Here is an 18,257-nt window from a genome sequence, read left to right as displayed (position 1 = left end):
AGCGCCTTTGTGTGGAGGAGTGCGGCGCTGCTGTTTAAACACACACACAGGGGAGCCAGGCAGCTAACCATGGTGAATGTAAAGAAACGGAAAGGTCGGGTCGTGATTGACTCTGACTCGGAGGATAGTGCAAGCGATGATAATTTGGATCAGGTAGGAATATCATTCACGTGAATGCGATCCAAAAACCTCGCTGTTTATCGATCTCTGAGGCACTAAGGTGTCAGAACAGTATGTGTGTGTTGAAGTCCCATGCTAAGTGATGTGGGAAAGCTAGCTGGTTAGCAGGGGCCTTGTGGCGTCGCGTTGCTTTTGAAATAATTACACCTGAATCTTACATATTTGGCGTGCTTTTTATTGCAGCCTGCAGCACACGGGTAATTCGGCTTTACAAAAGTGGCCGCGTGCGTTTAGAACCTTTTCTACCCCATGACGTCACAGCGCCGCGGCTAAACTTCTATTTCGGTTGTAGCTGTAGAAATATGACGAGAGACTAGAGCGGACAGAAGATTCTAAAACGCGTTCCATAAGAGCAGCCTTTTAATTGGGCAGTTAAAAGTCACATGATACATGAAAATAACAATATGGGGACAGAGTTTAAATCAGATGCGTTTTATGATGTGATGAAAACGGCTAATGGCCATTTGGCAATAGTTTTTTCACTTAAATTTTCTTTCTCGAAAGTTTTAAAGATTGCATGCAAAAAAATAAATAAATCTAAGTTAAATTGAGCTGATTTAACGTTGAGATGTAGGTATGCTAAGTGTCAGAGGTGACAGTTTTGCAGTTAATTTAAGCGTTAGTATCACTTGCTTTTCTTTCTTTCCTTAAATATTCAGTTTTGAATTAATAATCAAAAATAACAAGGAATGATACTTTAACATTTCAGTTGCTCTGTGACAGGGACTTCTAATCTTTTAGCAAATGGACCACAAAATGGACCTTTTCACATTTCTGTGTTTCTCAGCAGCAGAAATCATCATAGTTGGGTTAACTTCAAGAGCAGTGAATGGGTAACAAACATATATATTTTTTGCATTCCCATTTGCTCATATAAACTCCTCAATAGTGTATTTGTGACCGATTGTGGCAGTCAGAAGAGAGAACAATGTCAAATTTACCATCCCTTCATTAGACACTGCATTAGAACCACCCTTGGGTTAGCATTAAACATTTTTTATATAGTTGTTGTTTTTTTTTTTTTTTTTTTTTTGTAATTTGATACCGATGATCGTTTAACACATCATCAAATTTTTGTGAAAAGTGTTCGTGCATCATGCTTTTGTGAGGGGCCACTATCATAAAATATGGAATGCATCTGTATAGTTTCTTGTATCAAGATTAAATCTTTTTGTAAATATATAAATGCATAAAAATGATTTTAATGTCTAATACATAACTTAGAAAAAAATTGGCTTATTTTTATTATCATAGTACGGTACGGTTTTATTTTTTCCTCTCTATTTAAATATTTTAAATAATTTTTGTAAATATTTTAACATTGAAATCAGACACTTGTTTTTTGTATTTAAAAGAAAATTGTTACTTCTTATAGTCTTTTATAATTTCATTCTATCGTTTTTTTTAATGTTACATTTTTACACAGTTGACTCCCTAGCACTCCCTTTCTGCCTCCTTGGGTCCCTGGGCCCTATTTTAAAATCCCCTGGCATATCGTTAACAAATGAATTTGAACCATTATACGCCCCCTATAGGCAGCACTTTCTAGTACACGCCTTAACAACCTGTCTTTTTCGTTTTCATTTCAATGATGTTGACAAATTATAGCAGGAGCCAGCTAGCAGACAAACAGAACACGAACACTTAACAGCAGTGTTATTATTGACACCTATATAGAAATGCAAGTACTCTTTGAGTTTCATGCAATTGACATTGCATGCATATGATATGCAGAGAATTTCAAAAAGTGAAAAGCTGAAATGTTATGAATGCTAACACATTAAATAAACACCATTGCTCTCAAACACATGTCATAATGGCCTGAAAACCCCACTCCCAGTGAAGTTTGACATATGTCTGTGCGTTAGATTCTGTTTAGCCATATATTAGTTTGTTATTGAGAGTGTTGGATTATAGCTATCCCAAATCCCTCTGTGTTATGTGTTCTAGTACTTCAGGATAAAATTAGCACATAAGCAGACACCCTGACAGTCACACTCGCATATCACTATTCAGGTTAATTTGAAATAATAGAACAACTGCTTTAGTTTCGCTTAATAGCTGTACAGAATTATTTCTGCAATAAACATAAAGCAAGATTTTTTTGCTGGAGAATAAGTTCCATTATGAAAGCTTGTAGTTTTTTTGTTTTGTTTTTTTTGTTTAATGAACAGGAAAAAAGGGGAATTGGCAAGTACAATAAGTAAAAAATGGAGCTTGAAAAGAATTGTAACTGTCAATCTTCCTCTGCTTTTTGCAGGAGCTGCTGTCTCTTGCCAAGAGAAAGCGTGTGGATTCTGATGAACAGGAAGAGCCTGTTAGTAAACCTGCCGCCTCCACAGACTCTGAGACATCAGACAGTGATGATGAGGTATAAAACCTTTCTATTATTATATGTTGGTGCTGTTTTTTTTAGATCGTCTCAGTGAAATTAGAGATTTTGTATATGCAATATTTGCTTGAACTGTTTAGAGATCAGTCAAAGTTGTCCATACTCACAACTGGCCTGTTTTATCGGATGTAATTTTATCACATTACTTCACAAAGGATTACACTCTAAATTACCATCATAGTTTTGCAGCATTAGTTACATCAAGTGAACCTACAGATCCAGTGGTTTACCTAAGGGCTAATGGTATTCCAGGATGTCTGCTAAATCATTTATCAGTGAATTATGACTGAATTATGTAATGTCTAGTAGATACTACATTTGAATATGAACAAACTTATCATACTTATCAATATGGGTATTATGAAATTCAGTGGTACTAAATCTGCAGTGTTGTTATTGTCATGTGACCTTGCCAGCATCAGTTACATTGCTTCACTGGCATTCATAAATCCTCCCCCTTGGCCTTATGAGATAGTGTTTGTGTCCATTAAATGCACACTTTCAGGGTTTCCATGGATCTTAACATCTAATTCATATGATAATGGAATTCATTTTCATGAGGGATTTTACAGTGAAGTGAAACCATATTTTCTGTGTTAAGTTAAATGGTTTAGGTCATAGAATGGTTAGGGCATAGAAACGATATGACAAAAAAAAGGAATTTCTCAAACGTTTTTTTTTTTTTTTTTTTTTAATGCTCGACTTTTACTTTAAAAGTCTAGCACGATGGCAGTTGATAATTGATGCAGTGAAAAAAGATTGCCTGAGGATAATCACTCCTGATTTAGCAGGAGTCGACAGATGTTGGTAGGCTTAATGTCATTGTCATTATTTTATCTTTGTTTCTTAATTTTTTAAATAAAAAGTCTCTCACCTTAGAAAAAACAAACTATCCTGTACTGTCAGATGTTATATCAAATTCGTAGCATGCACTTTTCAATAGCAATTCACTACAGTGCAGAAACCATATGATTATGCAATATAAAATAAAAGTACAGCACAAAAAAACACACCATTGAAATTGCGTTTTTTTTTTTTACTGGAAAGGATTTGCATGATGGTATGGTAGTCATTCTATTTGCATTCTGTTTCTGTGTTTCATTAACAGTTCATGTTATTATTGTATATTCACCAAGGTAACGGTTGTTTCCATAGCGCAAAAATGATATTTTTACTTTGTCATTTTGAATGTATCAAACCATTTTATATATATATATATATATATATATATATATATATATATATATATATATATATATATATATATATATATATATATATATATATGTATATATATATATATATATATATGATCAGAATGTAAAAGTTTTTTCCACATTTAAGTGGTTAAATCAGAGGTATTCAAGCCCTTTACATACTTTATTTAAAATGTAAAATAAAAAGTACAATTGTTTTTTACTTCGACATATTGCTGTAAATATAACTCTTCATTGGCTCTCCAGACATTATGGAGAACATAATGTATTATTTTGCCTTCAATTTTTTTCCCCCCTTAAATTTTCCTTTAAAAAGTTCTACCCTCATAAAACCTGCAAAAACCCTGATTTCAGAATCACGCTGGGAACTTTTTGCATACTATGAATTTGGACATACTATTCTGTTGTTGTGCTCTTTATTCGCATACATTATGGTATGCAACTATGCAATTTTGCAATGCATGGGATGAGATTAAGCCCTTATTTTTAGTTGAAATGATAATTGAGCCCTATTAGAAGTAACACTTTACAATTTGGATCAATTTGATATCTTTAGCTAATGCAATTAATTATCAGCATTAGCAATTAATTTATAAATTCTGCAAAACAATCAATCTTTTTTTTGCAGAATTTAGACATTTATAAATACTCTTCGTTAGAAATGTAGAAATACACTATTGTATTTTGTTAATTCATGGTAATAAATAATGCCTTTTGTTTCATTAGTTTGCTCATTTTTTTTCTTCTCTTATGTCAAGTGGTTCATAATTCATTGTTCCAAAGACGTTACCCATTAACCCATATCCAGACTGTTTACTGTTTACTACTGGTTGTTAATGTAGTAATGCTATAAATGTTACAGCAATAATAGGAGATTACAATTCACAAGAGTTTAAAAAAGTATTGCCATTAAGATTTATCGAGGAAAAACTTGTTCCACAACCTGTAGAAATGCATATATTATTGTGGTCATTTAAATAGCAGTTGCTTAACTAATAAAGCATATTAAAATGCAGATGTTATTTTAGGTCTTCATTGTAGGTCTTGTGGAGTTAAGTGTGTGCCGTTGCTTATTTGAAATGCTTTTATAATGGTTTAGTGCAGTGGTTCCCAACCTTTTTTAACTCACAGCCCACACAACCAAACACACGTTTCCGCGGCCCACTGCAAAAAAAATTTAAATGAACCTGTTATTTGTGTCGGGTTAGTAACTGAGTACTCAGAAGCATGACTTTTAACTGTCTTTATTGAATAAACGGGTAATGTTGAATAACCAGAAAATGTGCATAATAGGTCATTAATTTTTAATTAATTATGATATTTAATTATTACTACACATTTTTACGTACATTAGCAATATTATTATTTCTATTGATAATAACTGGCGGCCCCCCCTGCAATACCGTTGCGGCCCACTGGGGGGCCTGCGGCCCACAGGTTGAAAACCACTTGTTTAGTGTAATTAAATGTTAATATTGTGTTCTGTTGATCTGTTAGTGGACTGTTGGAGGCACTAAAACCAAAAAAAAAGGGAAGCCCAGCAAAGGCCCTGAAAAGAAGAACACAGTCAAGAAAAGAAAGGGCAAGGCGGCTTCGTCCGGCAGCTCAAATGGAGACAGTTCAGCAGAGAGCTCGGCTCCAGAAGAGGGTAAGGATTCTCTAATGCTGTTTTTCAATGCAACACTGGAACTGGAACAGTAAAAATGTTCTTTTTTTTTAAGGTGAGGTGTCGGACTCGGACAGTAACAGCTCTTCCTCCAGCTCAGATTCTGACTCGTCGTCAGAGGATGAGGTTTTCCGGGATGGTTATGGAGATGATCTAATGGGGGATGAGGAGGATAGGGCCAGATTGGAGCAGATGACAGAAAAAGAAAGAGAACAGGAGCTGTTCAACCGTATAGAGAAAAGAGAAGTTCTTAAGAGGAGGTGAGAAGCATTTTAAAGCTTATGTCTTGGGTAACTAGAACTGATAAATTAGCCTAAACAGTTTTTTAGAAAAGGGTTATCTCAATTAATAATGAATTATTTCAATATCCACAGTGTTGTATTATGTATTATTTGATTATTTATATGCTACTAGTATTTTGAATTAGCCTTTTATATTTCGATTTTAATTTTTGCTTAGCTTTTAGCAATTATGTATGATTGTTGTTGTTTTTTGGGGGGGGGGTTTTGAAAAATTGAAAATGATTTTAATAGTGTTAATTTTTTTTACAATAACAATACTGGATGTCTTGTGCAGAAATCATTTTAATCTATCTATGAATGATGGAAAATTTGAAATAATTAGTAAAATAACTGTGCTTATCAATTAATAGCCAATGCTTTTCTCCCAATAAGGTTTGAAATCAAGCAAAAACTGAAGACAGCGAAGAAGAAGGAAAAGGAAGAAAAGAAGAAGAAACAGGAGGAGGAGCAAGAGAAAAGAAAACAGTCTCAGGTCCCCGACACTCAGGTGGTAAGTAAACGGTGTAGCCAATTAGTTTTTTATGAAATATAAACACAAATATGGTGTGACATTCATGTTTTATATGTCTTTTCATGCAGGTGATGTCCCATAACAAAGAGAGACGCATCAAGAGAGACGAGAAGCTGGACAAGAAATCACAGGCCATGGAAGAGCTGAAAGCAGAAAGAGAGAAAAGGAAAAACAGAACCGGTATGTTTAATTACTTGAAAAGAATCACTACAAAAACAAAACAAAACAAAGCAGAATAAAGTGTCCTTTACAGAAAATTAGTATTCCATAGCCAGAGTTGCTAGTGTGTGATCTGTAACCTCTGACCTTTCAGCTGAACTACTTGCTAAAAGGCAGCCACTAAAGACAAGCGAGGTCTACTCAGATGATGAAGAGGAGGAGGAAGATGATGATGACAAGTCATCAGTAAAGAGTGACCGCAGCTCAAGGTCATCATCTTTTGATGAAGAGGAGGAGTAAGTATTAGACAATACATTGTGAATTATCAGTTACAAAATGGAACAAAATATAATGACCATATACTGTATGTGTTTGTATTTATATATATATAATAAATATTCACAGTACAAAGCATATTATGTAACTAGTACCTTTTATTTTGGATGCAATAAATCGCAGTTAATCATTTGACAGCACTATTCTGAAATATTATTATCTTTTAAAATGCAATTTTTTTTCCTGTAATAGCAAAGCTAAATGCTGTTTCAGGTTATCTTTGAATTTCTTTGGAAGCCAGTATAAAAGAAAAAAGTGTTTTTTTTTGTTTGTTTTTTTATTTGTCCTTCACATCAACTTTGCACCTATATTTTAGGAAAGAAGAGGCTCCGCCCAAGTCCCAGCCAGTGTCTTTACCAGATGAGCTGAATCGGATCCGGCTGTCCCGACACAAGCTGGAGCGCTGGTGTCACATGCCATTCTTTGCTAAAACTGTCACTGGTTGTTTTGTTCGAATTGGCATTGGAAACAGCAGCAGCAAGCCTGTTTATCGGGTCAGTGAAAAATGTCTATGTTATAAACGGCTTTTGTGACACCACAAACGGGTTGCAACCTGAAAGCACACATGTTAAGATACAAGCTGCAATATACTGAGTTATTGATGGACAATTTGTAAAACGAACGTCTGTAGGTGGCTGAAATCATTGATGTGGTGGAGACGGCTAAAGTTTATCAGTTGGGGTCCACACGGACAAATAAGGGCCTTCAGCTCCGGTACGTTTGCACAAAAAAAAAATTGCTAATATGTACACATCTTAGTCTTCCTTCTCTTATGTAATGTGTCATGTTTGCAGACATGGAAATGACACGCGAGTCTTCAGACTTGAGTTTGTGTCCAATCAGGAGTTCACTGAAAGCGAATTCATGAAATGGAAAGAGGCGGTAAGTTTCATGTAGTTGCATTTTAAGGTTATTCGCAAAACTACTGTCCACCCCGTAGCATTATGGGATGCGCATGACCAGTAGTAACCTTATTGCTGCCCATAGATGATGTCAGCAGGAATGCAGCTTCCTACTCTGGATGAGATCGCCAAAAAAGAGCAGTCCATCAAGGAGGCGGTCAACTACAAATTCAATGACAAAGACATTGAGGATGTACGTCCCAGTGATGTCATTTTGTTTTGTCTTTAACATAGGATAAATAGATTTTTGTCAGTTCTATCGTGTAACAATGTGATTTTTCTTTTTTTTATTATTATTTTTTAAATACAGATTGTCAAAGAAAAAGACAGATTCCGAAAAGCACCACCAAACTATGCCATGAAGAAAACGCAGCTTCTTAAAGAGAAGGTTGTAATTATTAGTTTGGTCTATGTTGGTCTTTCTTTGGATTGTTTGGTGTGTTTCTGTTTGTGTGCGTACTTGTGATGTCATGTGTAACGTATGTGTGCAGGCCATGGCTGAGGAGAGTGGAGATGGAGAGAAGGTGAAAGTACTGCAAGATCAGTTGAATGAGCTTGAGGAGAGGGCAGAAGCGCTTGACCGACAGAGAACCAAAAATATCTCTGCCATCAGGTCAGAAACACACACACACTGCTACTGCTATTGCTCACTGTACAGCAACTCGGTAGTTTTAAATAACCTTTTTTTTTTTTTTTTAATTTAAATACATTTCAAAATGCAGTTTATTTCTGTGATTCAAAGCTGAATGTCTAGCAGTCATTACTGCAGGCTTCACATAATGTCACATAATTCTTCAGAAATCATTGTAATATGCTGATTTTGTGCTAAAAAAAATCATTATCAGTGTTGAAATAAGTAAATATGAAAAGAATATAATTTTTGTTAAATTATAATTGTATTTTGTTACTTTTTATCTGTTTTGTGTGGCCTTGCTGAATACATTTCTAATTTTGACTTTAACAAAACCCAAACTACTTACCTGTCCTCTTCGTAATCGTTTTCTTTTTTTTTTTTTTTTTTTTTTTTATAGCTATATCAACCAGAGGAATAGGAGTTGGAATATTGTGGAGTCTGAGAAGGCATTGGTGGTAAGTTTTTCTTCTTCTTCTTCTTCTTCTTCTTCTTCTTCTTATTTTTATTACTATTATTTATTTTTATTTTTTTCATGAATTTTTGGGAGCAGTTACCCTCCGAAGGAACATTCTAGAATCTGAAATGTCTTGGTTGTTTTTCAGGCAGAGGGTCAGAACTCAAAGAACCAGCAGATGGACCCGTTCACCAGACGACAGTGTAAACCAACTATGGTGTCTAATGTGAGGCTTCTTTCTAGCAGCTCTGCTGTTTCCCTCTGCTTTTAAGATAATACCTTTTTAGCCATTTTGGTCATCAATTCTCCTTTCTTTCTCTCGTTCTTTCTTTCTCTCGTTCTTTCTTTCTTTCTTTCTTTCTTTTTCTCTCTCTCTCGTTCTTTCTCTCTATCTTTCTTTCTTTTCCTTTTCTTTCTTTCTTTCTTTCTTTCTTTCTTTCTTTCTTTCTTTCTTCTTTCTTTCTTTCTTTCTCTCTTTCTTTCTTTCTTTCTTTTTTTTCTTTCTTTCTTTCTTTCTTTCTTTCTTTCTTTCTTTCTTTTTCTTTTTCTTTCTTTCTTTCTTTCTTTCTTTCTTTCTTTCTTTCTCTCTTTCTTTCTTTCTTTCTTTCTTTCTTTCCTTTCCTTTCTTTCTTTCTTTCTTTCTTTCTTTCTTTCTTTCTTTCTTTCTTTCTTTCTTTCTTTCTTTCTTTCTTTCTTTCTTTCTTTCTCTCTTTCTTTCTTTCTTTCTTTCTTTCTTTCTTTCTTTCTTTCTCTCTTTCTTTCTTCTCTTTCTTTCTTTCCTTTTTCTTCTTTCTTTCTTTCTTTCTTTCTTTCTTTCTTTCTTTTCTTTCTTTCTTTCTTTCTTTTTTCCTTTCCTTTCCTTTCTTCTCTTTCTCTCTTTCTTTCTTTCTTTCTTTCTTTCTTTCTTTCTTTCTTTCTTTCTTTCTTTCTTTCTTTCTTTCTTTCTTTCTTTCTCCCTTTCTTTCTTTCTTTCTTTCTTTTTTTCCTTTCCTTTCCCTTCTTCTCTTTCTTTCTTTCTTTCTCTCTTTCTCTCTTTCTTTCTTTCTCTCTTTCTTCCTTCCCTTTCTTTCTTTCTTTCTTTTCTTTTTTTTTTCCTTTCTTTCTTTCTTTCTTTCTTTCTTTCTTTCTTTCTTTTTTTCCCTTTCCTTTCTCTTCTTCTTTCTTTCTTTCTTTCTTTTTTCTTTTTTCCCTTCTTTCTTCTTCTTTCTTTCTTTCTTTCTTTCTTTCTTTCTTTCTTTCTTTCTTTCTTTCTTTCTTTCTCTCTTTCTTTTCTTTCTTTCTTTTCTTTCTTTCTTTCTTTCTTTCTTTTTCTTTCTTTCTTTCTTTCTTTCTCTCTTTCTTTCTTTCTTTCTTTCTTTCTTTCTTTCTTTCTTTCTTTCTTTCTTTCCCTTTCTTTCTGTCTTTTCTTTTCTTTTCTTTTCTTTCTCAGGCGAGAGATCCCTCAGTCCATGCTGCGATTTTGGCTCATCTCAACCAGAAGTACGGTTCTGGGTCAGGCCAAGACAGCAGTCAGCAGGCTAATAAACAGGTAACACAAACAAACGCCCACAGCAACATGAGCCTGTTCTGACCCAGAATTCACTTGCTTAATTTGTTTATTATACAGGGCCAGCCTAGCCAGAAAGACAAAGATGTTACCAAGCCAACCAGTGACCTCTCAGAGGACCTTTTTAAAGTTCATGACTTTGATGTCAAAATTGACCTGCAGGTTCCCAATGCTGGTATGTCTGTCCCAGATCTAATAGCCATATTTGATTTTAGCACAATTTATTTATTTATTTTTTTGTTTGAAGAAATAGTTTGTTGTATGTTCCGTTTTTTTTGTTTTTGAACTTCCTCTTTATAAAAGATACATTTTAAGTTTGTTTACTGAGTATCAAATCAGCATATTAAAGTGATTTCTGAAGGATGATGTGACTAAAGAATGAAGAAATGATGAAAATTCAGCTTTACCGTCAAAGGAGTAAATTATAATATATTATAAGAGAACCATTGTACTAATAATAGATTTGTACTAATAGGAATCTATTAAACTATTATGGTTTAAAAGAAACAAATCCCTAACCTATGAACAGTTGTGTATATGATTCTGATTCTGTGATCTGATGTCTTTAAATGTAAGCATTTATTTCAATCATCCACAGAAGCTAAGTCTTTGGCAGTGAGTTCGAATGCATTACCTGTGAAAGATGGGGCACCACGCCGATCTCTCAACCTGGAGGACTACAAGAAGAGACGAGGACTCATCTGACCTACGTTTTTTTTTTTTTTTTAACCTCTCCTGCATGATTGGACACCTGTGCTGGAGGTGTACAGCTGCGGCTACCCCTGTGTGTGTGTGTGTTTGGGAAAGTGTGTGTGTGTGTGTGTGTGTGTGTGTGTGTGTGTGTGTGAGAGAGAGAGAGAGAGAGAGAGAAAAAAAGAGAGTGTATGATAAAGAGAAGGAATAAGTGCATACCTTTAAGACTGAGTGTGTCTGTGTGAGTGTGTGTTTCACCTGTTTGTAAGAGGAAATATTGATGAATAATGATAACCTTCAGGTCTTTTCCTGCAAAGGGCCAATTTTCAAGAGATGAAAAGTCCTCTGCATTATTTACGGCGTGTGCAGACGTGAGAACAGAAATGCATTACCTCTGATTCTCCTTTTCGTACCAGTGTATTCAGCATATTTTGTCTCACTCAGACCCTCTCAGAAACGGCCCTTTTATATCCAAGCTTGTGAATGACTATCTCAAAGGACACTATTAAAAAAAGACAACACAAATCTTGGGTTTTTTGGAAAGTTGTAATTAGTTGTCAATAATGTGATTGGGTCTCCCTCGCTCCCTCGTTCCTCCTGAAAACGCTCTGAAGTTTTTGAACAAGCATTTTCTTTTCTTCCTCCAACCCATACGTAATGGGTTGTTAGGACAGTCCTGCTTAACTCTGCTTGCTGGTTTAGAGGCCGAAGGGGGCCAACCAATCAGAGGGAGTCTGACAATGACATCACACTCCCTAAATATAAATGTTTGTTTCATGTAAGACAATGATAAATAAACATGTCTGCCATGGACAAGAGAACTTTGAGAATTGATGTATCTTTTTGTTTTTACTGTTTTTTTTTTTTTTTTTTTTTGTTTGTTTTTTTTACTTTTTTTTTTTTCCTCCTACCATACCCCTCTGTCTCCCTCAGAGCTGATGTAAGTGTTAATGATCAATAATTATTGAAGTCTTTTAGTCAGTTCTTGTATCGTTGTGGCATGCCTTGTAAATAAGCGATCTTGAGTGAGTGCGGCTGAATAAAGGAGGAACTGTTTCATAATTCATGTGTTTGTGTATTTACTATTCAAATGCCTTTTTTTTGTTTTAATTATGAAACACACTACATTTTATACAGTTTACAGATGACTTTTATTGAAATATTTGGTCCATTCCAGTTTTGCAGAACATTTATTTACCTGATTTTGATTTTCCAATTTAAGCAATTTTAGATCCAACAACCTGCTAATTATACCACGCAATTCATTGTAAAATTATAAGAATTAATGGATGATGGTGTCGTTAAGTAACTATCACGTGTTAGAAAATATATTTAATTACATATATTTAAAATCAAATCAAACTGTAAGTTTATTTGTGTATCTTTTACGTCACCAAACATTTAATAGGGCAACGAAAAATTACTGCGCGATTACGTTATTTACATTTTTACTGACCCAATTACAATCAGGCACAGCAACATCGTTTAACCTTTTTTAGTCAGGCATCGTGTAGGGCGCACTGTTATGGGTCCTTTGTGTAGTTCCTGGTCCACGTCGGTCTGGATCAGGATGAGTACCAGGATAAAAACAGTCACCGATAAGCGATCAAGGGATCAGTAGACACAATTTGCCCTGATATCCTCCAAAACATGCACATGCAAGATTTATTTGCCGCTTTCTGAGATATCGAGAGCCCCTTCAGGTACAAAAATATGACCTTATATGCAGTTATTGGGCAGAAGACGTGAAGCTGACCATGTAATATTTAGCACTGTACTGTCATGTTTAGCGTATATACATTACAAATTAACAAGTGTAATTTAATCGATAACTAGACGAAATGTAGCAGATAGTAATCGAAATATTTCCGTTTTGTTTAAATACATCGTGTTAAATGCTTTTACATACAATATGTAAAGAAACACTTCAGGGAAAACTGTCAACTACAAAAAATGTCAACTACAGATAAATAATTATTGTTAGAATATGCTTAGTGTAATACATTGTTAAGTATTTCCATGCTTGATACTATAAACATTAAAGCTTATTAATAGGAGGTTAAAAACTGAATGTGAAGTATGCTTTAAGGGATGGGCTTGTGTTTGCATTGAAGAAGTCAAATACTACAAACTCTTCAGTGTTGGTCTCTCTAGTCTCTAAATGATCAGTTGTTCTAATAAAAATGAATAATTAAATGCAGTTAATGAATGCTAGAAACTGGGGTGGCAGGCTAGCAATCATGTCATCACTTTAACATCTCTGCATGCTTTCATTTCCAGAAGACCTCAAGATGTCTTGGTTTGTTGATCTTGCTGGGAAGGCAGAGGACTTCCTAAATAAAGTGGACCAGGGTGCAGCCAGTGCTTTGACAAAAAGCACTCACAAGTCCTCCCTGTCCTACAACAGCCCTGACACCACAGATTCGATTCAGTACAGCTCCACTGAACTGCATGGGGACTCCATCTCCTCCTCATCCCATGAAACTTCAGCTTTCATCTCCGCAGCTGCTGGGAACATAAAGAAATCTAAAGCCACAGTTTTGGCCGCTACAGCTAATGTTTCCAGCACCATGTCTTTGGGTTCTAGCAGCAAGGCATCATCCAACTTTGTGCGACCCAAAAAGCCAGAAGTAAATGATGATTTGCTATTTGACTTCTTGAATAGTTCAGACCCACCGCAGAGTGAAAGAAGGGAGGTCAGAAGAGAAACAGTGTCTAAGGTTTTGGGTCCAGCAGGGGGGTCAGTTCAGACCCAGATGCCCCCTATTTCTGTGGCTGGTGACCTGCAGGTTGGTCCCTCTGTTACTGCAACCCCATCATCAACACAGGGCCTTTCTAGAAATTCCAGCCTCAGCTCTCTTTCAAACAGCTCACACAGCGTTAAAACTGAGGATGGCTCCAAAGACCAAAGCCAAGGTACAAAATTTACATTATTTGTTTTGTTACATTGATCACAGAGGAAAATGTTTTGCATATTGTGCATACTCCCAAAAAATGATAAATATTTATATTATTTTGTCTTGGCCTTTTTTTTTTTTTTTTTTTTTTTTTTTTTTACATTTAATTAACATTTTAATTCAGTGCATTTATTGAATTCTTGTTTGCCAAAAAAATTGCCTGTGAAGATTGAACAGCAGCTTGTTTATTATTTAATTCTGCTAGATGCCAAGACAGTATTTTTTTCATTTTTGTTTAGTTTGATGTGAAGTAATAAAATAACTGAATCTAAGTTAACTAAAACTAATTTAACTAATAATATAAAACTACATTGCATAATAAAATAATAAATAAATACAATTACTAATAAAAATAATTAAAAATTTTAACAAATGCAATAATAGTAAAATAATAATAAATTGGCATGCATACCATTAACTATTTTGTCAAATACGTATTTAATGTAAAAACAAAAATTAATGACTTAAATGCTAAAATGTATCATGGTGTTTTAATATGAAAGATTTAAATACATTTTAAGATCTTTTAAGATCAAAAGTTTGCATTTAACAGTATTATTGTGCTCAAAGACACCCACCTATACTAATGTTTTGATAACCTGTAGTTCATCCTCTATGAAGTTTCTTATTATATATCTTCTTTCCAGCTGATGTTCATGAGGGTTTGAATCCAGGGCTGGATGTTCCCGCAGAGGCCCAGCCAGCACTGGAGATCCCATCTCAAGAGCTTCAGCAGCAGCAACAGGGCCAAGAGCAGGTGATCTCCAACCTTCGTCTCGAGAACCAGCTTTTACGCAATGAAGTCTCTTCTCTCAACCAGGAAATGGCCTCTCTAATCCAGAGAGCCAAAAACATGCAGGAGGGTGAGCCAGTGAGACTGTTGAACTGTATGCTATAAATGTGTTTTTAGGTCTGTGTGTATGTGTTTGTGTCTAAATTCCTCTACTTTTGTAGAGGTAAACGTTTCCAGGGCTCGTGCTGAAAAGTGGAACTCTGACCAGTCTCGTGTTGACCGCACGGTTCGAGAGCTAAGGGCCCAGGTTGATGACCTCACAGAAACCCTGTCTGCAAAAGATGGACAGCTGGCAGTCCTTAAAGTACGACTGGATGAGGCAGATCAGCTACTGAAGTCCCGAAGCTCTGCCCTGGAGGAAGCACAGAACGAAAGGGTCAGGTGGGTTTCTTTGACAATTCATTAAGCAAAAGGGCACTTTTTGTTTATTTGGAAACAAGCTGATCTATATCTTCTTTTATCTGTATAATCCAGCCTCTTTTGTTTTTTTTAATGTGTTAGGATTCTTCAGGATCACAGTGAGGGAAGCAGTCTTCAGTCTCAGGCTTTGCAGACATTACAGGACAGAGTAAGAGACGCAGAAGCAGCAGTGAAGAGAGAACAGGAGAGCTACAGACAGATGCAGGTGAGTTAACAGGTGTCATAGAAACAAACAGAACCAGAATGAATTAAAAAGATGGATCTGGTGAACTTAATTACATTTTTCTCAGAGTGAGTTTGCAACACGACTGGCAAAGTTAGAGTCCGAGCGTCAGCAATTAGCGGAGTCATTAACAAATTCAGAGCGCCGAGTGACAGAAGAGAAACAAAGAGCTGAGGAACTACTTCAGCAAGTCAAGAGCGCCCGATCCGCAGCAGAGTACACCAAACAAGAGTTACAAGACTACAAAAACAAAGCCTCACGCATATTACAGGTCTCGTTCTTTCTTTATTTTCATGTCACTTTTTATCTCTGTTTGATAAGTGTATGGAGGATCACGGTTGTTGTTCCTCCAGTCTAAGGAGAAGCTGATCAGCAGTCTGAAGGAAGGCTCGGGTCTAGAGGTGCTGGAGGGAGCTGGGGCTGGAGTCGAACTCGAAGAGCTCCGTCATGAAAAAGAGCTGCAGAGAGAGGAGATTCAAAAGCTACAGGCCCAAATACAGAGCTTACGAACAGAGATACAGGTACAAATGCAAGATTACAAAATATACCATCTCAAGGTAGAGTTAAAGGCCAGGTGATATGGCCTAAAACCTGATATTTTTTTGCCTTCTGATTGTATAAATATTGTATGTTTATATTCTTGTGTCCTTTTTAAAATTACTGAACGCTGAAGAAACAAAAGTATAGGTTTTCTTTAGTTTTTAGTAAAGTAAAGACCATAAGTGGTAAAACTGCCACAGCTCAAATTTATATTTATATTTAATTTAAATTTAATTTATATTTATTTATTTACACTCCAATAAATAACAATTACTTTTACCTTGTTATAATATTTTATATTTTATGTATTTACTTACATTTTTCTATCCTTTTTTTGCTTAAAACATCAGATAATAGTTTGATTAAAAATGTCCACTTTAATTTTAACAAAATCTTACATTTTAATTTCTAGCAAAATCATTCTATATATATATATTATTGGACCAATGATAAGCTGCAACACCAATACAAACACTGCATATTTGATTTTCCTCATGTGTCTTTTAGGATCTGGAAACACAGGCACTCACAGAGAATGAAAACTGGAGAGAACAGGTGGCAGAAGTACAGGAACAACATGGCCAGCAGATCAGAGCCAAACAGGAAATAGAAGCAGAACTGGAAAGATCTAAACAGGTATATGACTGAAAGAAAGTAAAAAAAAAAAAAAAGGAAACTTGAGATCAATCCATTACATTGTTTATTTTAAAAAGACCAATACTCTGAATAATGAGTAAATGTTGATGCATTTTAACGCAGGAACTTCAGTACATTGAGGAAGAGCATCATCGCACTAAAATCACCCTTCAGGGTCGCATCAAAGACAGAGAAGATGAGATCCAGAAGCTTAGAAACCAGGTACCCATGTAGGAATAGCAATTAATTAATAGTTTTATAATAAAATATATTTAAAAGAAGCACCTGTGCACCTTCTCCTAGATTCTGAATATTCATGGTGATTTTTGCAATTCCTCTGCTAGCTGACCAACAAGGCTCTGAGCAACAGCAGTCAGGCAGAGCTGGAGGGCCGTTTGCACCAGCTGACAGAGACACTGATTCAGAAGCAGACCATGTTAGAGGCCCTTGGCACAGAGAAGAACTCTCTGGTCTTTCAGCTGGAGAGGCTGGAACAGCAGCTGAAGAGTCTGCAGGGTGGTCAGAACAGCGGCTCACACATTAACATGGCTGCCATAGAAGGACCAGGTCAGTGAACTGCATGATTGGAAATTCTAGACGGACAATTTTAGACATTTTTAGCTAAAAATAAAGCGATTCAAAGTAAGAATAACAAGAGAATTTTTCATATGTTAGTAAAATTATTTTGTGTGATTGTGTTTTTGTGTGTATAGGTGCTAGGCAGAGGAACACACCAATCTTGTTTAATGATGCAGACGGACCAGGTACAGGAGTGTATGGGAAGGTTCGTAAGGCAGCCAGCACCATCGACCGCTTCAGGTAATTAAGTTCCTGAAAATCCTTTTTGTGTGTACAGTTACAGTGCCCCAATAATATTAAAATGTGTCTTTATCTTATCCTCCAGTATACGTCTAGGAATCTTTCTCAGACGTTACCCTATGGCCAGGGTTTTTGTTATTATTTATATGGTGAGTGCACAACACAGTAAGGAATACCTTAAAGTTAAAAAATGTTAAGTTTTTATTTATATTTCATAATCTTTGTTTTTCTATCCAGGCACTACTACACCTTTGGGTAATGATTGTCCTTTTGACATACACACCAGAGATGCATCACAATCATCCTGATGGGAGATAAAGGCATTCTACCTGTAACAACACATAATAACCTGTTTGAGATTAGTAAGGGTTAATAAAGGTTAAGCTTAGGGAAATTTCAGGCTGCTGTACAGTGGCTTATTATGCATTCATTTTCAATTTGCACAGACATGCTGTTGGGCAGTTCTTTTTTCTCTCTCTCTGTTACTCTGTTTCTCTGACATTTCCCCTTGTTCAGCTTTTCTTTTTTTTGCCCGTATGTGATTGAATGCTTTCAGTGAAATTTGGCATGAGTGTTAAGAACAGTATAAAGTGAAATATTTAAGGTGTAATTTAAAGGTGTGGTTTTATCAAAATGAGAATCTTTTGTCTTTTATTCATCTTTCACGCAAATGTAATCATGACTATTTTTGTTACAGGAAATAACAGATTGTATTCCTCACACTGTAAAGCAGATTTCTCTTAATAAATATTAACACGGACATAATCTTAATTTTTCTTTTGTGACTCTCTATCTTTAGAAGTACTCAGTAGTGATAATGAGGAAAATGTAGAAGATATATTTTATATTTTATAATATATAATAAAATAAAAACACT

General features: G+C 35.4%; 2 protein-coding genes across 3 annotated transcripts; both read left to right on the top strand.

The window, feature by feature from the left end:
- The first annotated feature begins 1 nt into the window (after position 1).
- Positions 2–12,054, top strand: rtf1 (RTF1 homolog, Paf1/RNA polymerase II complex component). The gene is made up of 18 exons (XM_043255916.1): positions 2–153; positions 2,441–2,551; positions 5,287–5,437; positions 5,511–5,715; positions 6,130–6,247; positions 6,337–6,448; positions 6,582–6,723; positions 7,080–7,257; positions 7,395–7,477; positions 7,558–7,645; positions 7,751–7,858; positions 7,976–8,053; positions 8,157–8,278; positions 8,697–8,754; positions 8,902–8,979; positions 10,183–10,281; positions 10,360–10,474; positions 10,898–12,054. Exons 1-18 carry the CDS (start codon positions 70–72, stop codon positions 11,002–11,004), a joined length of 2,037 nt encoding a protein of 678 aa, XP_043111851.1. The 5' UTR covers positions 2–69; the 3' UTR covers positions 11,005–12,054.
- Positions 12,055–12,533: 479 nt separating this feature from the next.
- golga5 (golgin A5) lies at positions 12,534–18,145 on the top strand. 2 transcript variants are annotated; one of them, XM_043256218.1, is made up of 13 exons: positions 12,534–12,695; positions 13,276–13,908; positions 14,597–14,812; positions 14,904–15,123; positions 15,244–15,367; positions 15,453–15,656; positions 15,739–15,906; positions 16,433–16,561; positions 16,685–16,783; positions 16,906–17,128; positions 17,275–17,380; positions 17,466–17,529; positions 17,618–18,145. In XM_043256218.1, the coding sequence occupies exons 2-13, from the start codon at positions 13,284–13,286 to the stop codon at positions 17,696–17,698; spliced, it is 2,259 nt and encodes a 752-aa protein (XP_043112153.1). In that variant the 5' UTR covers positions 12,534–12,695; positions 13,276–13,283; the 3' UTR covers positions 17,699–18,145. The 2 variants fall into 2 exon arrangements, with proteins under 2 accessions (XP_043112153.1, XP_043112152.1); XM_043256217.1 differs by having other exon boundaries at positions 13,273–13,908.
- The last annotated feature ends 112 nt before the right edge of the window (positions 18,146–18,257 follow it).

Source organism: Puntigrus tetrazona, chromosome 13 (assembly GCF_018831695.1).
Source record: "Puntigrus tetrazona isolate hp1 chromosome 13, ASM1883169v1, whole genome shotgun sequence".
Lineage (NCBI taxonomy): Eukaryota > Metazoa > Chordata > Actinopteri > Cypriniformes > Cyprinidae > Puntigrus > Puntigrus tetrazona.
The sequence above is the reverse complement of the archived record's forward strand: the minus strand, read 5'-3'. Positions and strand labels throughout refer to the sequence as shown.